Consider the following 15,571-nt stretch of genomic DNA (forward strand, 5'->3'; position numbering starts at 1 on the left):
ATTCATTTTCTTTTTCATAAAAACATTGGTAGCTTTATACAATTGCTAAGAAAGATAACACCACATAAACTGTTTTAAAAGGTTTTGACCATACTTTATTTAGATATTTCTTAGTTTTGAAAATACTGATGATTCTTCTTTTAATAATCTTTCGCCACATGTTTTCACATGTCCTCCATAGTGCATCATATAGCTTTCATATAAAAAGAATTTCAGGCAGAGCTAATATAAGAAGAAGAAGACTGCAAAAATATATATCAGGCTCTATCGCTCTGCTGTGGGATCTCTCTGCCCTGCAAAGTGCAAATATGGAAAGTATAGTAATGAAGAGAGAGCACTATTCCCCACTTTTTCATGTGTATACATGTAAAGGTAGAGGTTGAGAAAAGAAAAAGCAAAATCCCCAGAACATTGCATGAAATTGGTGGAGGGACTGTGGTAGAAATCTGAGTTAAATTACAGATTGTAAGACTCCTAGTGTCTTCTTATATTCTTTATTCAACCTTTATGAAGGGTCCAAAGGGGTCCAGAAGGGTTTCTTTTCTTTTGTTGTGGGTATGTGGCAACAAAGGAAAAAGAAACCCCCAGCCTATAAAGCTTGGCTTATCACATACATAGAATATCTGCTGTCTGTCTGGAGTGAAAGTAGTTTTACTTTCACAGAATATAAAATTATGATTCCGAACCTGCTTCTTCTCTCCTAAGGATCATACAAAGAGTCTGTTTCACACCCCAAATTCCTATATACTGATAAAGACAGTTCATACATGTGTCAGATAATAGTTAAACAAATTACAAAGAAGACTTCTGTTTATAAGCAAACTATGTGTATAGACAATTGTACAACAACTTGCATTAACTTGCATTTTTTCTATTACAGGTTGCAAGAACATGATTTTTAAGTAGTAATATTATCTTTTTGTGGCTGAAAACATCATAAGTTAGATTAACATTAGAGTCGTTTCATCCAAAGAATCCCTGAGCCTTATAGGTTTGGATGCCTATTGTGAACGTTTACAAAAGTGCAACATGTTAGAGCAAACAGACAAAAACGGCTTTCTGAGCTTTCATTTTTAGTCTAGTCACTATGACTAATGTATAAAATGTAATGTACCAGAAAAAAAATACCTGAAACCACAACTTTGTGTGTTGCCAGAACTGGAGATTCAATATGTGTAAGGAAGAGACTGCATGAGAAGTAAGGATGGATGGAGGAGAAGCTGGGGTGACAAGGATCAAGTTATCAATACAGCCAAAAGAGATCAGTGGAAACTCTGTAACCCCAATGGGACACAGTGCAGAATGCTACAGTGTGCTATTCAAGCAGAGCACACTCGGACAGAGGTCAGCACTCTCACCATTTACGTCCACTGTAACAGTAAAAATCTTTTTCTGGTTTTTGTATGTGATGTGTTGCATATTCCCTTAATGAAGGTAGCATAAAACACTAACAAAACACTAGCACACCCGTTTGTCAGTAACAGGTTTATGCTGCTAACTTTAATTTATGCAATCACTCAATAACAATAACATTTCAAATTCCCTCTCCGATCACCAGATCAGAATCCAAAAGAACATTATTTTGGATGTGATATAGGAAAGAAATTGCAGCATGTATGCACAACTGAAAAATGATCAAATCTGCATAAAAAGCAAACAAAATGTGGTATGGTTGTTGATGGTATGGCTGACTGAGGATTTTTCCAAAGTGCCGATCTACTGGGATTTTTACACACAACCATCTCTAAAGTTTCCAGAGAATGGTTCAAAACAGGAAAAAGTGAGCAGCGGCTCATGGTGAAAACGCTTTATTGATGGCAGAGTTCAGAGAAAAATCACCATATTTGTTCAAGTTGATGGAAAGGCAACAGTAAAACAAATAACCAGTTAAAAGAACGGGCTTAGAGGGCCCCTAATGGACCAAAGCATCAGATGAACACACCAGGTGCCACTCATGTCACATAAAGACAGAAAGACAGTGAGATGAAAGCATCAGAATTTGGCATAAATACTTAGTGTGCATAAGTCCTGATGTTAGGGAAGGGTTTAGGGTATTTTTGAGCCCCTTAGTACAAATAGAGCATAATTTGAATGTTGAAGTCTACAAAAGCATTGTTGCTGACTCTGTCCACTGTAAACATCTTATAATGGCAACGCTCAGTATTTCACAGCTCATATCATTACAGTCTGGTCTCTCAGTTCACTGTACTTAAATGGTACTTCTGGGATGTGGTGGAAGCTAGGAATCAAATCAGGAAGGGGCTTCCCACAAATGTGCAGAAACTGTAATAATATTATGTCGTTTTCAGCCAGATCTCTGAGGGTTTTATTCTGCAATTGCACAATGAATAATTAAGGCAGAAACCAACACAGCTATAGCACAATGTAACTAAGAAAGGATATGACTTCTCCAGTGCCGCCATAATTCCTCGTTATTGACCCCACACTGACCCATTATGTTCTCTTTCTGTGTTTGTATCTTAGCCCTGTCTTCGCCTCTCTTTGTAGTGCATTTTGTATGTTTTGTATGTTTCAATTTACATTACAGCTTATTGTTCATTTGAATTGTTATTGTTACTACATTAGCAAATTGCATTACGAACCTGGGTAAAACCCATAACCTTTGGTAGAGTTAATAATTTCAAATAGCTCTAGCTAAACAGCTCTGGTCCATCAGCCTGTTCCACATCCTTAACTCTTCATTTCACACAACATGGATATGACCCTACAAGTCTGACAGCTGGTGGCTTTCAGCTTCTAAAATATGTTGTAAAGAGTGGTTTTAGAAAAACATCAGGATGTTGCTCTTTAATCCAAGGTGACTGACTGTTCTACACTTGGAGTAGCTCAGTAGTAAATCCAACGGGTCCAGGTGCCATTTGTCATCATGGAATCTAACATTAACAAAAGCAACTAAAAGTTTAGAAGTGATTGGACCTTGGCTTAGATGGTTTTAAATCAGAAGTGGATGTTTTTAATAATACTCACAATGATGTCTAAATGAACAAAAGCACCGTGGTGCACACAAATTTGATCGACTAAATAATCATATTTTTATTTTTATTTGGAATATCTATAAAATTGTCAAGCAATTTACATATATATTTTCCTCTTCAACTTTGAATGTGAATGATATAATAAAGATATATTACTTCTCATTCCATTTCTGGTGCAAGAACAGAGAAATGCAAATGTTTCCTGAGCTGCACTTCTTTACTAGTTCTTTATTTGTCTTTTCCGTCTCTAACTGCCTCTATCTGTTTGTTTGTTTGCGTCTACATACACATTGCCTCACTGACGGCAGCACATTCACTAACTCAACCGATGTCTCTTTGCCAGAGGCACTGTACATCTTGTCTGTGCACACGCTATATATATTTTACATTCTGACAATGTGACCAAAATGATCATTATTCAAAATACAGTTCCACCTCCGACCAAGAGAACAAGCAATCACTGACGCAATTTCCTACATCTTTGAACTGCTCTAGGGAAATGAACTTGCATAGTATGTGTTATGCTATGTTTTGTGTAATGATTATTCGAGCGTTGCTGAAAATAAAAGTTTTATTAAAAGTTGCATTTGTTTCTGGGAACGCGGCCTGTAAATTTAAAGTGTACATCTGTATGTGTGTGTGTCTATGTTTGTATCCAAGAGCAAGCGAGTCACAGAGACAGAGAGAATTGGAGGAAACAAATGGGAAAGACAGCCACTCTTAGTATGGGCAGGTAAGGTCAACAGTTTGGTATGTAATTAGACTCTGCGCCTTTTGTACAAATGATTGTTTTGCATCTGCAGAGTCATGCAATCAAGCCCTTTTTCGTTGTGTTTTTTTTAAAAACACACACTCTCATACACATCCATCGTCGAGTTACACATACACACAAATAGAAGAAAACAAGGCTTAGACACAGGCGCTGTTTTATTCATGCTGATGTGATGCCAGTGGACATGCACCCGTGAGGAACACTGCTTTTCTCACCTCACACACTTGCACACAAGTACACACAACACACACAACCCCTCCACAGTCACCTCAGTTCATTTCATCTAGCTATGTACGCTCACACAGATGTATGCCCACAGAGAGATCCTGATGCAAAATGTTTCACTGGGGTTCAACCCAGGGAGCCAGATGGGTCGAGGGTGGACTGCACCTCCTGCTCAAGTTTTATGAGCGTGCTGTTTGGAAAGTATTTTTTACTCTTTGTTAATGCGTATATTTGGTGTTAGTATGGTCATATATTTTAAGGACTGCTTATATGTACATACTGTGTATGTAAAATATGTCTTTATAAAAGATTAAAGCAATCCTCCTTTAAGTATACAAACTGCTAATGCATGCAAAGCCTAGCATGCATAATGGTTTCATCCTCTTCAATTCTTTCTAATATAGGTTAATATATACCCATTACTTATTTATATTCACAGTACATGTGATCATTCTTGTGCTAGTTTTGAGAACTTTATTTTTATAGTACAATATAACTATAATATAATAATAATATAGTTTGTCATTTACAAGAGATCCATTACTGTAGCTGGAGAGTTAGCCTCGCTAAAGGCAGGTATTTTAATTAAACTGAAGCAGTTTAATCTCCTAGGACCTGGCGTCCACATATGTGGACATCATATTTTGGGTTATTTACACCAAAATATTTAATTTTGCTCTACAAGGGCCTGATATCCACTTACAAGGTCATTATACTGCTACTGTTCTATCAAAATTTTAAACGAATATCCTCATATGAGGCTCTCATTTTTCTTAGTAACAAAAATCTGGTAAAAAAAAAAAGAAAAATCTGGTAATTCTTTGTTTTTACATTCATCGGGTCCCAATCAGCCCAAATATCAAAGAGAAATTAAAAATGCATGCCGTGGAAGAGTGCGGGTCTTAGGAGGTTAAGTACAGAGTACAGATTTTTCCATTTTAATCGCTCCGTAGAACTTAACTGATGATTTTAAGTCAGAAACCAGATTCTTTATATAAAGTTGCCCCTACTCATCAAAACCATTTTAAAAGGCAAAATTACATGTACTGAATCTCTTTCTCCTTCTTTGTCACATACAAACCAAGATATATACGTGTATTTACAGAAATAGTGAGAAAAGACCATGCTCTAGGCTCCTTTGGACTCAAAAGTGGGTGGGCAGAGGCATAAGCTGATCGCCAGGCTTTTGCCCATCAAGCTGGGATTCCAGTCCTGTCTGAACTATTAACATCTGATGTTCTTTTTTTTCCTTTTTGTTTTCAATGTTTCCTTATTTAGGATAAGGCACAAAAAACTACTTGTTTCAGATTACAGAATACATGGCCCAAAATGTATTTTGTAACGTATTCCTTTACATTACTCAATAAGAGTAACGCATTCTGAATACTTTAGATGGCTACACTGGATTGGTTTAAGAAATGGTAACTGTTTTGGTTAAAATACATCCTTTTGCAGGTAAAACAGAGTTCATGTACTAAACTCCCTGTAAAACCAGAACACCAGCGGCATTGTAGCTGAGATGGCTCGGAAAACCACCTCACTTCACATGTTATTGCTTGTAAAATGACAAGTGTGACCATGACCTTGAGCTTCAGCACAATTTTAGTGAAGAGCCATTAGGTAATCCTTCTCTATAGGCTTAATTACATTTTGAACAATACTGTAGGAAGAGTAATATTTATTGTGAAATGTGCAGGTGGAAACACAGTCATCAGTTGCTCATTCAAATGAGATAAAAATGATACTAAAAGGATGCTAAAGTGTGTATGTAACAAGTTTGGAGTTGGCTTAAATGTTTCACAGAGTGAACAAAGGAAAGTATGGCTTTAGTTCATTCCAGTGTAAACAGAGTAAATTAAGAGATTATGTGACTAAACACAAACAAAACAATGACACGATAAACATAAGTAATGACTCACTGGTGATTCATATTATTTATGCTACCGCGTACAGGGCAACTGATGGTAATGATAAAATGTGTCCATGTTGCCTGAAGTGTTTTCAGTCACCAGCATGTTTTGCCTGAAAGTGCTGCAGTGAAAATAGTCCCTATGTAAACAAAGTTGAATTTTCCCAGCTTTGAGGAGGTGTTCATGCATTATAACAACATCATCATCTTCACATGACCTTAGGCTTTCTTATATTTGTCTTGGGAAAATAACAAATAAAGACAGAAAAATCTAGAGTTTGACTGAGAATCCAGCAAGACAGGCAAGATCTGAAAATGTGGAAATTCTTGATGAAGGTCGGCTGATCAATGCTCTTTGATTATACTACTGCAATCAGTGATAGACTCTGAATAACCAAAGGACACATGGGTGCTACTTTCATAAATATAGCATGGTCTCATCAGCTTTAGTTTTATCCATTTCATACATAAAATACAGGAATTTTATGTATTAGATTTTTTTTAAATGCCAGTTTTAATAAACTACATAAATGCATTTTAATACGGTTTACATCAAAACATTCATCAGACTAAATGAGAGTAGCCCATATGGTTGCTAAAACTATGTTTTAGAATGACAAGAGACATTGCTGACAAGGTATCATTGAGCAAGAGAGGTGGAACGTACCTGCTCGCTCAGTGAAGGTCACAGCGGATCACCAAGAACATATACTGCATGTATAAATGCACATTTTAATAAATGCCCAGTGGGAGATCTTGGCGCTTACCTGGGGTCGTGGATGTCCTTTAACAATACACTGAAGCACTAGTGTGTCTCCTTCTTTGATGGTGTAGATTCTCTCACTCATGTTATCATCTTTGACGTTACATGCTGCGCCCGAGTGCACAATCTGGGCGTTGGCAGGAGCTGTGAAAGAAAGCATGGACACACACACACACACACACACCACAACCAAGCATGTAGTCATGCAGGCACACACATATACACACAGACAAACACAAAGGAAGAGAAAACCACATTACATATTTAGTAACATTTCTGCAGCAGAATTAAAGGTCATAGTCTTGTGGGTGTATGTGTAACACTAGTGCTAGTATTGATGACTCAGATAAATAAATATATCACATTACTCTTTTATCTGCATGATCTGAGTTTTCTTCTTTTTTTTTCCTGTACTTGTAGCCGTGTCATGTGGATCAGTGTCTGAGGGAATGCGGACATTTATTGGGAAACTGAAACGTTGGTCACCTTTAGAAGTTCAAAAGGTTGAATCTTCACTCTGGAACAATGTTTTTGTCTTTTACAGATTTAGTTGTGTGGTAATGGAAGTTTTACATTTTAGACATTACAAAGTTGGTAGTTGTAACCTGTGTCAGTCTGCATTATACTATCATGTGGGAAAAAATCAAATGGACTCGTATGGCTTGCTTAGAAGGGCTGCCAAGATGAAGCCTTGTTTCTCTAAAAAGAACATAACAGCACAACTTAGGTTTGCAAAGCTGCATCTGAGCAAACCATAAAACCCCTGGACAAATTTCCCTTAGACAAACAAGACCAAAGTGGAAACGTCTGGCCATAATGCACAGCACCACATTTAGTGAAAACCAAAAAACAGCATATCAGCAGGTGATGATTTAGACTTGCAATCACTGACTGAACCATGAACTCCTCTGTATACCAAAGTATTCTAGGCTGTGATGTGAGGCCAGCTGTCAAACAGCTAAAGCTTGATCAAAACTATGTCAATGATCTCAAGCATACCAGTAAATCTCCAATGGAATAGCTGAGAAAGAAAAAGAATCAAGGTGTTGCAATAGCCCAGTTAAAGTCCTAACCAAGTTCAACCCAACTGAAATATTATGGTGAGACTTTAACCCTTTAAGACTTACCATAGAACCAAGTCCGCCAGAGCTTATATTATATTTTTACATGCTGTAGTGCCATTTCTGGGAGCATTGATATACATCAACTGGGAAGTTACGCAAAATGGAGCGTGCCCGCTCCGATCGGCTTTAAAGGGTTAAGAGAGTTATGTATAAATGTAAGTCTGCAAATCTCAATAAACAGAAGCAAACTTTTTTATGAAGAGGGTTTGAATATTTTTGTTGTAGAAAATATCAACAGCTTATTAAGTTGTCAGACATTTTTTTTCAGTCCAGATGTTTGATCTTCTGGTCTAAATTGGATCCAAATGGAACAAGTGGTCTATGCCCCAAATCATGACCAAAGATATAACTATTTCCAATTTCAGTTGTTGATTTTGATCTGAAAAAGTCTAAGGCTGGTTCATTATTGATCTCTCTCTCTCTCTCTCTCTCTCCCCCCCCCCCCCAAAAAAAAATAAAAAAATAAAATAAAATAAAAAAATCTATGTGTACAGTATCCATAACAAAAGATTTAAACAAGATTTTCTGTCCTGTTATAATAATCAACGAATTCCCACATCCCAATAAAACATGGAGTAGAAAGCAGTTTGTGGCATACTCTGAAGCAATAAGGGATGACAGATGCATGATGGGAACTCTTTGCGGTGACAATATCTGCACAGTACTGACCCATGTGGAGGCTGGCTCGCGTGCAAATAGACTCAGATGGCTTCACCTCCCTTATGATGAGGTAAGACAGGAGGGGGGAGGGAAGAAACGGAGACAGAGCGAGAGAATCAGCGGGTGAGGAGGAAAAGGCCAGAGAGGAGTGTGAAACCCCAGAGAGAAACATGGGGGACGGGGCAGCACAATGATGTGATTAGCATCGAGTCACAGGGAGAACAAATCTTCACTGTGCTGTACAACTGTTATCATTGAACGGACAGGAAGAAAGTGGGCGGCCTGTTCACCTTAAACTTCAACTCGATCAGACATAACAACAGCTGGCGTGATCCGCAGCCAGAAATCAAGTTCAAAATAAAAGAAAGTTTAAAATTTGTCTCTCTATGTTCCCGCTCATGCTAATAGCTTAAGGTGTGACAGCACAGCGAGTGTAACTTTCTGCTTATATTTGTAATTTTTGAATGATATTTTCATTTATGGGATATTTTTTTTTAATCCCCCCCAAAAAGAAGTAAAAGGGATGAAAGAGAAGACTGTAGGTCACACTGACTCCCAGTTGCAAAGATGTGGTTAATAAAATCTGTGATTTTGGATTTTGGCTGTAGCTTTCTAAACCACATCTGTACTGTCAGTGACCAGACCTCTGTGCCCACAAAAAGTAATCCTGTGAATCTTGTTGTTTGGCTATCATCATTTTGTTCTTATTTTCTGAAGATTTATATTTTAGAAAAAGAAAAGAGGAAACGAGAGCATTTGTGGTATGAGTGCAGTTACTCATTTCGTGTACGTATTACAGTAAGCGCATGCTGGCTGTGCGCACCAAAGGAATGTGTGTTTGTGTGTTTGTGATTGTAAACGAAACTGTGCGCTTGAGGAGCTCATCAAAAAAGCAGTCAATCATTTACTGCTTCAGTCTTTTCATTATTGTACTGGAAAAAAAAATCATACCAAAACCATTTCTTCTCTAACTTCTCCCGACTTTGTGCTAAAAGAACAAAAAATCACTTTTTAAACATATTAAAAAGTTGGAAATGTAAGCCAGATTTAAATGCAGTGCTCCTTTTTCTTGGTTATGTTGAAATTCATTCAAATGACTTAACAAACGCAGGTCTTTTCAGCACCCAAGCTGTCTCTAGTTCATACACCCAACCACATTTAGACAAGGGAGCCGCTCAGTATAAATGCAGGCTTTATGCAGGAGAGTAACCAGATCACGTGGAGCAGTTGAGGGTTAAATGCCTTGCTGAAGGGCACACTAATAGTAGTTTCAATGGGAGAGGAGATCATGTCTAATTTATCTGCTATTTTCTAACATTTTCGCTGTTAGATTACTGTTCAGTAAAGTGGATTCTCCAGTGACAAGTATGCTGTAACCTTTAAGCTTTAACATCCCGGCGTGAATCTCTCCTGATCAATCAATTAAAATGTAATCCATAAAAGGATAAAAACCTAAAAATTACTATGTGGAGTAACAGAGCCGGGTTCCAGATGTGTGCTGCACTATCGTGAAAAGATGTCGGGCTGATATAAATGGTGAATAATTATCTCCTTACAGCTTATTGGCGTGTCTGCATTAGTTTGCCTCTCTGGAGAGGGAGGGAGGTCGGACAGAGCGGCTCCTCTGTCTGTTCTAGCCTCCGGCAGCTTGGCTGCTTCAACTGTCTGATCGACTAAAGAAAGGGAGGCTGCGAAAGAGGAGGAGGAGAGAGATGCAAGGAGGGTGAGCAAAAAAAAGAAGGAAGAAAATAAAACAGGCAAGGCGAGGAAGACAGAAAAAACAGAAACTTACAGAAGGGAGGAAAGCATAAAAGGAAATGGAGAAGGATTCAAGTGTGGGGAAAAATAACATTGCATAGATTTAGAAAACAGGTAGGCAGAGAGTCTAAATGAATAAGGCTGAAAATTGAAAGCAGGGACTAAGAGACAAATTACTATATCTATATATTTGAAACTAAAAAAAAATATTAAGTGGAAAGGAAACTTAGGAAGATACAAAACAAACAGGAAAAATAGGAATAATCATAAGTGTAAACTGCAGACCAAAGCAGGTGAAAGCCAGAGAAGAGAAGGACTGAGGGGAAGAGAGGCTGGTTTGAGGGAGACTCCTAGGCCAATACAGACAAAAACAAAACCAAGAAATGATGAAAATAAAGCAAGAGGCCTCAGGCTGCATGACTACAGACACACCTCCTCTCTAGTTACACACTAACAAGAAGAAAAACCCAACTACAACTAACTAACTAACTAACCCAACAACCATGAGAAAATCATTATGTAAGATAAACATAATTTTACCTGCCTATAATTTTCCACAATCCCACATCTGGATGACAACTATTACAGTTTGATATACCCTATAAAATGTCCATTTACTGAATATACATTTCACATACAAAAAACAAAGACCATCACACAGGCGTTCATGTTTTCTGATCAACATAGCATAAAGAAGCAAGACTGTCTCTTTGTTTCAGTTAGTACGGAAAGAGATCATCAGTCATGGAGAGCTGGCGCTTTGACAGCAAACTATCCGAGTCTGATGATTCATCGATCAAAACTGTTCTGGTGGAAACCGATTGAAGGTGTTGTCCATGCATTATTGGAAACTTTTCTGAGACGTTCAATGCACATTAGTTGTAAGTGAAATATAACTATCGGCAAATGCCCTGTCTGATTAATTGATTTGTCACTGCCTGCCATGTTTGTTTTTGTTGAGGGGACAGGACATATCTCACCAAAACTAATGATGAGACAGGAGAGCTGGTGTCAAACTGCACTGACAGCTTGACAGAGTGCTGAGCAGCATGTGTGTGATTGTGGTCGAAAGAGTGACTGAGTGTGCCCGCTCTGGTGAAATGTGAGTGTGCATACACGCATGTGTAAGTGTCTGTGTGTGTTTTCATGTACATTATACTGTATCTTGCCAGAGGAATCCCAAGGAAGGTGATGAATCCTGTCGAACACGAAGCCACGCCGAGCATGATTGATATGCGTAGTTACTTTATGGGAGCCTCTCATGCATACAGATGAGCCCTGACTCAATTCACTTCATTCACAAGAGACCATTCAATGCTGTGGCCTTTCCTCTGCTATCACAACATAGGATTTGAAAATAAGGAAAGGAAAGAAAGGAAAGGAAAGGTTGACGAGCAGAAGGAGATAAGAGAGTGGGGGCCTGAGAGAAAAGTCACAGAATTTATTGATTAACTGCAATTGAGGGAAGTGTTCATTTGACCCACAGAAGCACTAATCACACACACACAGTCTTCCACACACAGAAAAAACAGCCTTACGGCCAAAAGTCTGTGTGACTCACATTGCCTCAGTATTTTATCAGGATTTTTCTGTGCAGACAGGATGGAGGAAGATCAAATGGTTGATGTCATGACCCCATCCTTTTCATTTTGGCTCGATTGGAGCTTTAGATATCAAAACGCATCAGGGACATTGATTTAACTTTTGACCTGACCATTAAATGGCAGTTATAAATGAAAGGACTAACCTTCACTAACCTTTTCATTCTTTCAATCAACTATAAATGGCTGTTTCCCTGCTTACACACTCACACAAACACACTCACACAAACACACACACAAAAGAACAAGCAGATGTTTTTTCTTTTAACTGTATCTTACTCTGTAACAGTAAATAGTAGGGGTGCAGCGATACACAAAATTCACAGTTCGGTTTGGTTCGATACTTTGGTGTCACGGTTCGATATTTTTTTGATACAAAAAAATTTTCATGCCTTTTTAATTTGTCATTTATTAAAATTATAAATATATATTTTAACTCAAAAGTGCAGTTTTTAAATTTAATGTTGCTGAAACAACAAAGTAATAAAAAAATAAATCTATCTGATCGAGAAATCACTCATCTTTGGAAAAGAGAGTTTATTACAGAGAAATGGCTCTTTCTAAAATAAAAGCTATACTATACGCTTCTTCTGGACTTCTCAGCAGCATATTAAACATATCAGGTCTCCATAAGGAGAATCATGTGCTAACGGCTGTCTAAATGACTCAGGTAAAGTTTGTAGCATGCGTGCTTGTTGTTTTTGTCTGCTTCCACTTGTCTTTGCACTAGGATGATGTCAGAGTAAATGCGCAGTCATATTCGTTGTGTTCCCACTAGTGCTGTCAGCGTTAATCTGAAATGACGTTAACGCCACAACACGGCAAATCTCCATTAACGAGCTACCGCGGATGGGACTGGACGGCTAACACGTTAAGAGCTAACTGCGCTAACACACTAGTTCCCACCCATGTAATTGAGCATTGTGTGGCAGATCCGACATACTGTTTTACTTTTGTCCATGACGAGCTTACCTTCAGGGTCATATGTCACATGAAGACCAAAATAGTTCCAAACGCCAGATCTGAATTAGGGTGGGGGAGGTTCAATTTGCCATGTTGCAAGGAGATCTTCTGTCTCGCTAGCTTGCCCTGCGCTCAGTGAATCTGCGTTCGACTACTCCGCCTAGGCTGCACTGTCGAGCGCAGATCCACTGAGCGCTCAACACAAGACAGCATCGTCAGAAGGGAAGTTGATAAAATAAATTTAAAATTTTGTATTGTTCGATACATATGCGTACTGAACCGAAAGCACTGTATTGAACGGTTCAATATCGATACGAGTATTGTTGCACCCCGAGTAAATAGATGCAATGAGCCTCCCTTAAACATACAAATGTGATTTTCATTGGTACTGAATTCAGTGGGAGGCTTTCAAGTCTAGACTGTTCTTGAATAAACACTAGCTAGCAAATTCTTTTATTTGTTTTAGGGGGGATTTTTTGTTAGTTTTTTTTTTTATTTAACTACCTTAAGATTTTATTTTGATGCTGGTTTTGGAGACATCTACAAACCAGTTTCTCAAAAAATGTTAGGAATTTGTCTAAAATGTAAACAAAAAGAGAATACAATTTTACAAATGTTTGCAATCTGTGAGCTCTCACACATGTGTAGCGGCGCACACATTCAAGAATCAGTGCATAAAGGGAATTGTAATATATATCCTAGTAACACAGTAACAAAAAGGTGAAAAAAAACAAGGAAAAGGGACATTCTTTCCAAAAGAAGCTTATTACATAACGTATGTAATCTCTACATTCACTCTGTTTAACTCATAATTTGTTTACCAACACTTAAATAAATGTCTCTGATCATGTCTCCGTAGATTTGTATGCATGTCTCTCTTTCTGAATCACTGTACAGCCTGTGTGTTTGTGTGTGGACAGTTCAAATAGCTTATATCTTTAGTGGACGCTTGGCTATTTTATATATGTTTTCATGTGTCATAGGTGTTGTAATTGCAGGTTATAATGAATCTGTATGGGTAAATAAGGCATATTGACATGATAATCCGAGCACTCCTATTTTTTAAGTAAATCTTTATGTTTTTATAAACATGTTACAGCTATAATGTATCTGACGGCCAGTATGATAGCCAAAACAAATACACTGAACACTGAACAAAAACATTGAAATAGTGTCTGATTTAGTTTCTCATGGTGTGTGATACACGCTGTGCTACCTAATGCATGTGGACCTGTGTTTGTAAGTGAATGACTCTGTGTTTTCCACCACAACTACTGCAAGAGGACAAAGGGATTGCGCGATCAACAAATGTCAGATGACAGCACAAGCCAATAAAGGTGGATCACTGGAGAGCAGAGGGAAGATTGGAGTGAAGAAAAGGTGGAGAAACGAGAAAAAAGCACCTGTAATGGAAAACAGATGGGTAGGAAAGGGGACAGCCGTTTCCTGGAAACACTGCCGTTTTTATATCCAAGAAGAGTGACTCTTCCCTTTGACATCGTGTGTAATATCTATTATTAAAAGGCACAGAACATGGAAATTCAGAGGAAAGGGAAAATAAGAATTCGTGAGCTCTTTAACTTGTCCATTCAGGTTTTCTACACATAACTGGGCATTAACATCAGTCAATGAATTTTGCCTTTTCTTCTCTTTTATACACACCTCAACCTCAGGTCCAAAAATATTATTGGTCCACTTTTTAGCTGCTAAAACTAGAAAGAAACTAAAACAAAAATAAAAATCAGATTAATTCTAAACACAGTTCTAGTGTCTTTAATGCAGGCCACACGTGTATACACACACACACACACACATATATATATATATATATATATATATATATATACACATATATATGTTGCTTTATATATGATGCTTTGTTATTTTGAAGAAAAAAGTTCATAGGACGACATGTAAGAAGTGAGGGGAGTCAGAATTGACACTGGTGGAGGACTGGAGTTATGTGAAGTGATTGGGGGTTTGTAGAACGTGGTCAAACATGAGTCGTACTCCTCAAAGGAGTGTATTTGCTGCACTTGAGCTATCCCAGGATGAAAAGATAAAGAACAAGAGAGGGAGAGTTCCAAAAAAAAGATGCACACTGCTTAGATCTTTGGCACAGATGGACAGAGGAGAGTATGGAAAAGGCTGGGAGGACAGAGAAGAGAAACAAAAGAGAAATGTGTGACTGGCATTCTCTTTGTGCAAGCTCCATTTACAAAGACTGCTGAATCTAGTATTCGCTGTGTTGATACTGACATACTAAAGAGAATATTGACAGTGTATTTAATGCCAGATAGCAGTTATATTAATACGTAAAATTTAAAACATGTGTTAATAATTATATGTCAATTATATATTGATTATAGATTTATAAAGTTGCCTGATCATTGTATTTGAATGCATGCTATTTGCACCTTAAGGTAAGTAATATAAATTGCATTTCACCTTAATACACTTGCATATCTTTTAATCAACACAACACTCTACACTTAAAAATGCACAAAAATGCAAGTGTGGATATAACTGAAGTATTTATTTATTCATTTTAAACACATAAATTGACAAATAAAATTGCGTCGCTGGATGTTGGAGTGGTTAATGCAAATAAAGCTGAAGTGAAGTAAACAAAATATTCAATCAGCTTTAATTTGAAACTCAACAAAACATCAGTGTGTCCAGTTAAGTCACAACAGCATATATTGATACCTTGATTAGAGTGTCAAGTGTTGCTCAGAAGTAGTAATCGACAAATCCATGCACATGTACACAAAGACACACACGCACTTTGCTCTAAGTA

The 15,571-nt window shown here is 37.7% G+C and overlaps 1 protein-coding gene across 3 annotated transcripts in view; it reads right to left on the bottom strand.

Annotated features, from left to right (window-relative positions):
- The window catches only part of mdga1 (MAM domain containing glycosylphosphatidylinositol anchor 1), a 194,215-nt gene that overhangs the window by 124,368 nt on the left and 54,276 nt on the right, over positions 1-15,571 (bottom strand). For all 3 annotated transcript variants that reach the window (XM_006779891.2, XM_006779890.2, XM_035904770.2), the window contains exon 3: positions 6,670-6,809. In XM_006779891.2, coding sequence (XP_006779954.1) covers positions 6,670-6,809 — 140 coding nt within the window. The remainder of the gene's footprint in view (positions 1-6,669; positions 6,810-15,571) is intronic.

This window comes from Neolamprologus brichardi, chromosome 1 (genome assembly GCF_056152115.1).
Source record: "Neolamprologus brichardi isolate AB-2024 chromosome 1, ASM5615211v1, whole genome shotgun sequence".
In the NCBI taxonomy this organism is placed as follows: Eukaryota; Metazoa; Chordata; class Actinopteri; order Cichliformes; family Cichlidae; genus Neolamprologus; species Neolamprologus brichardi.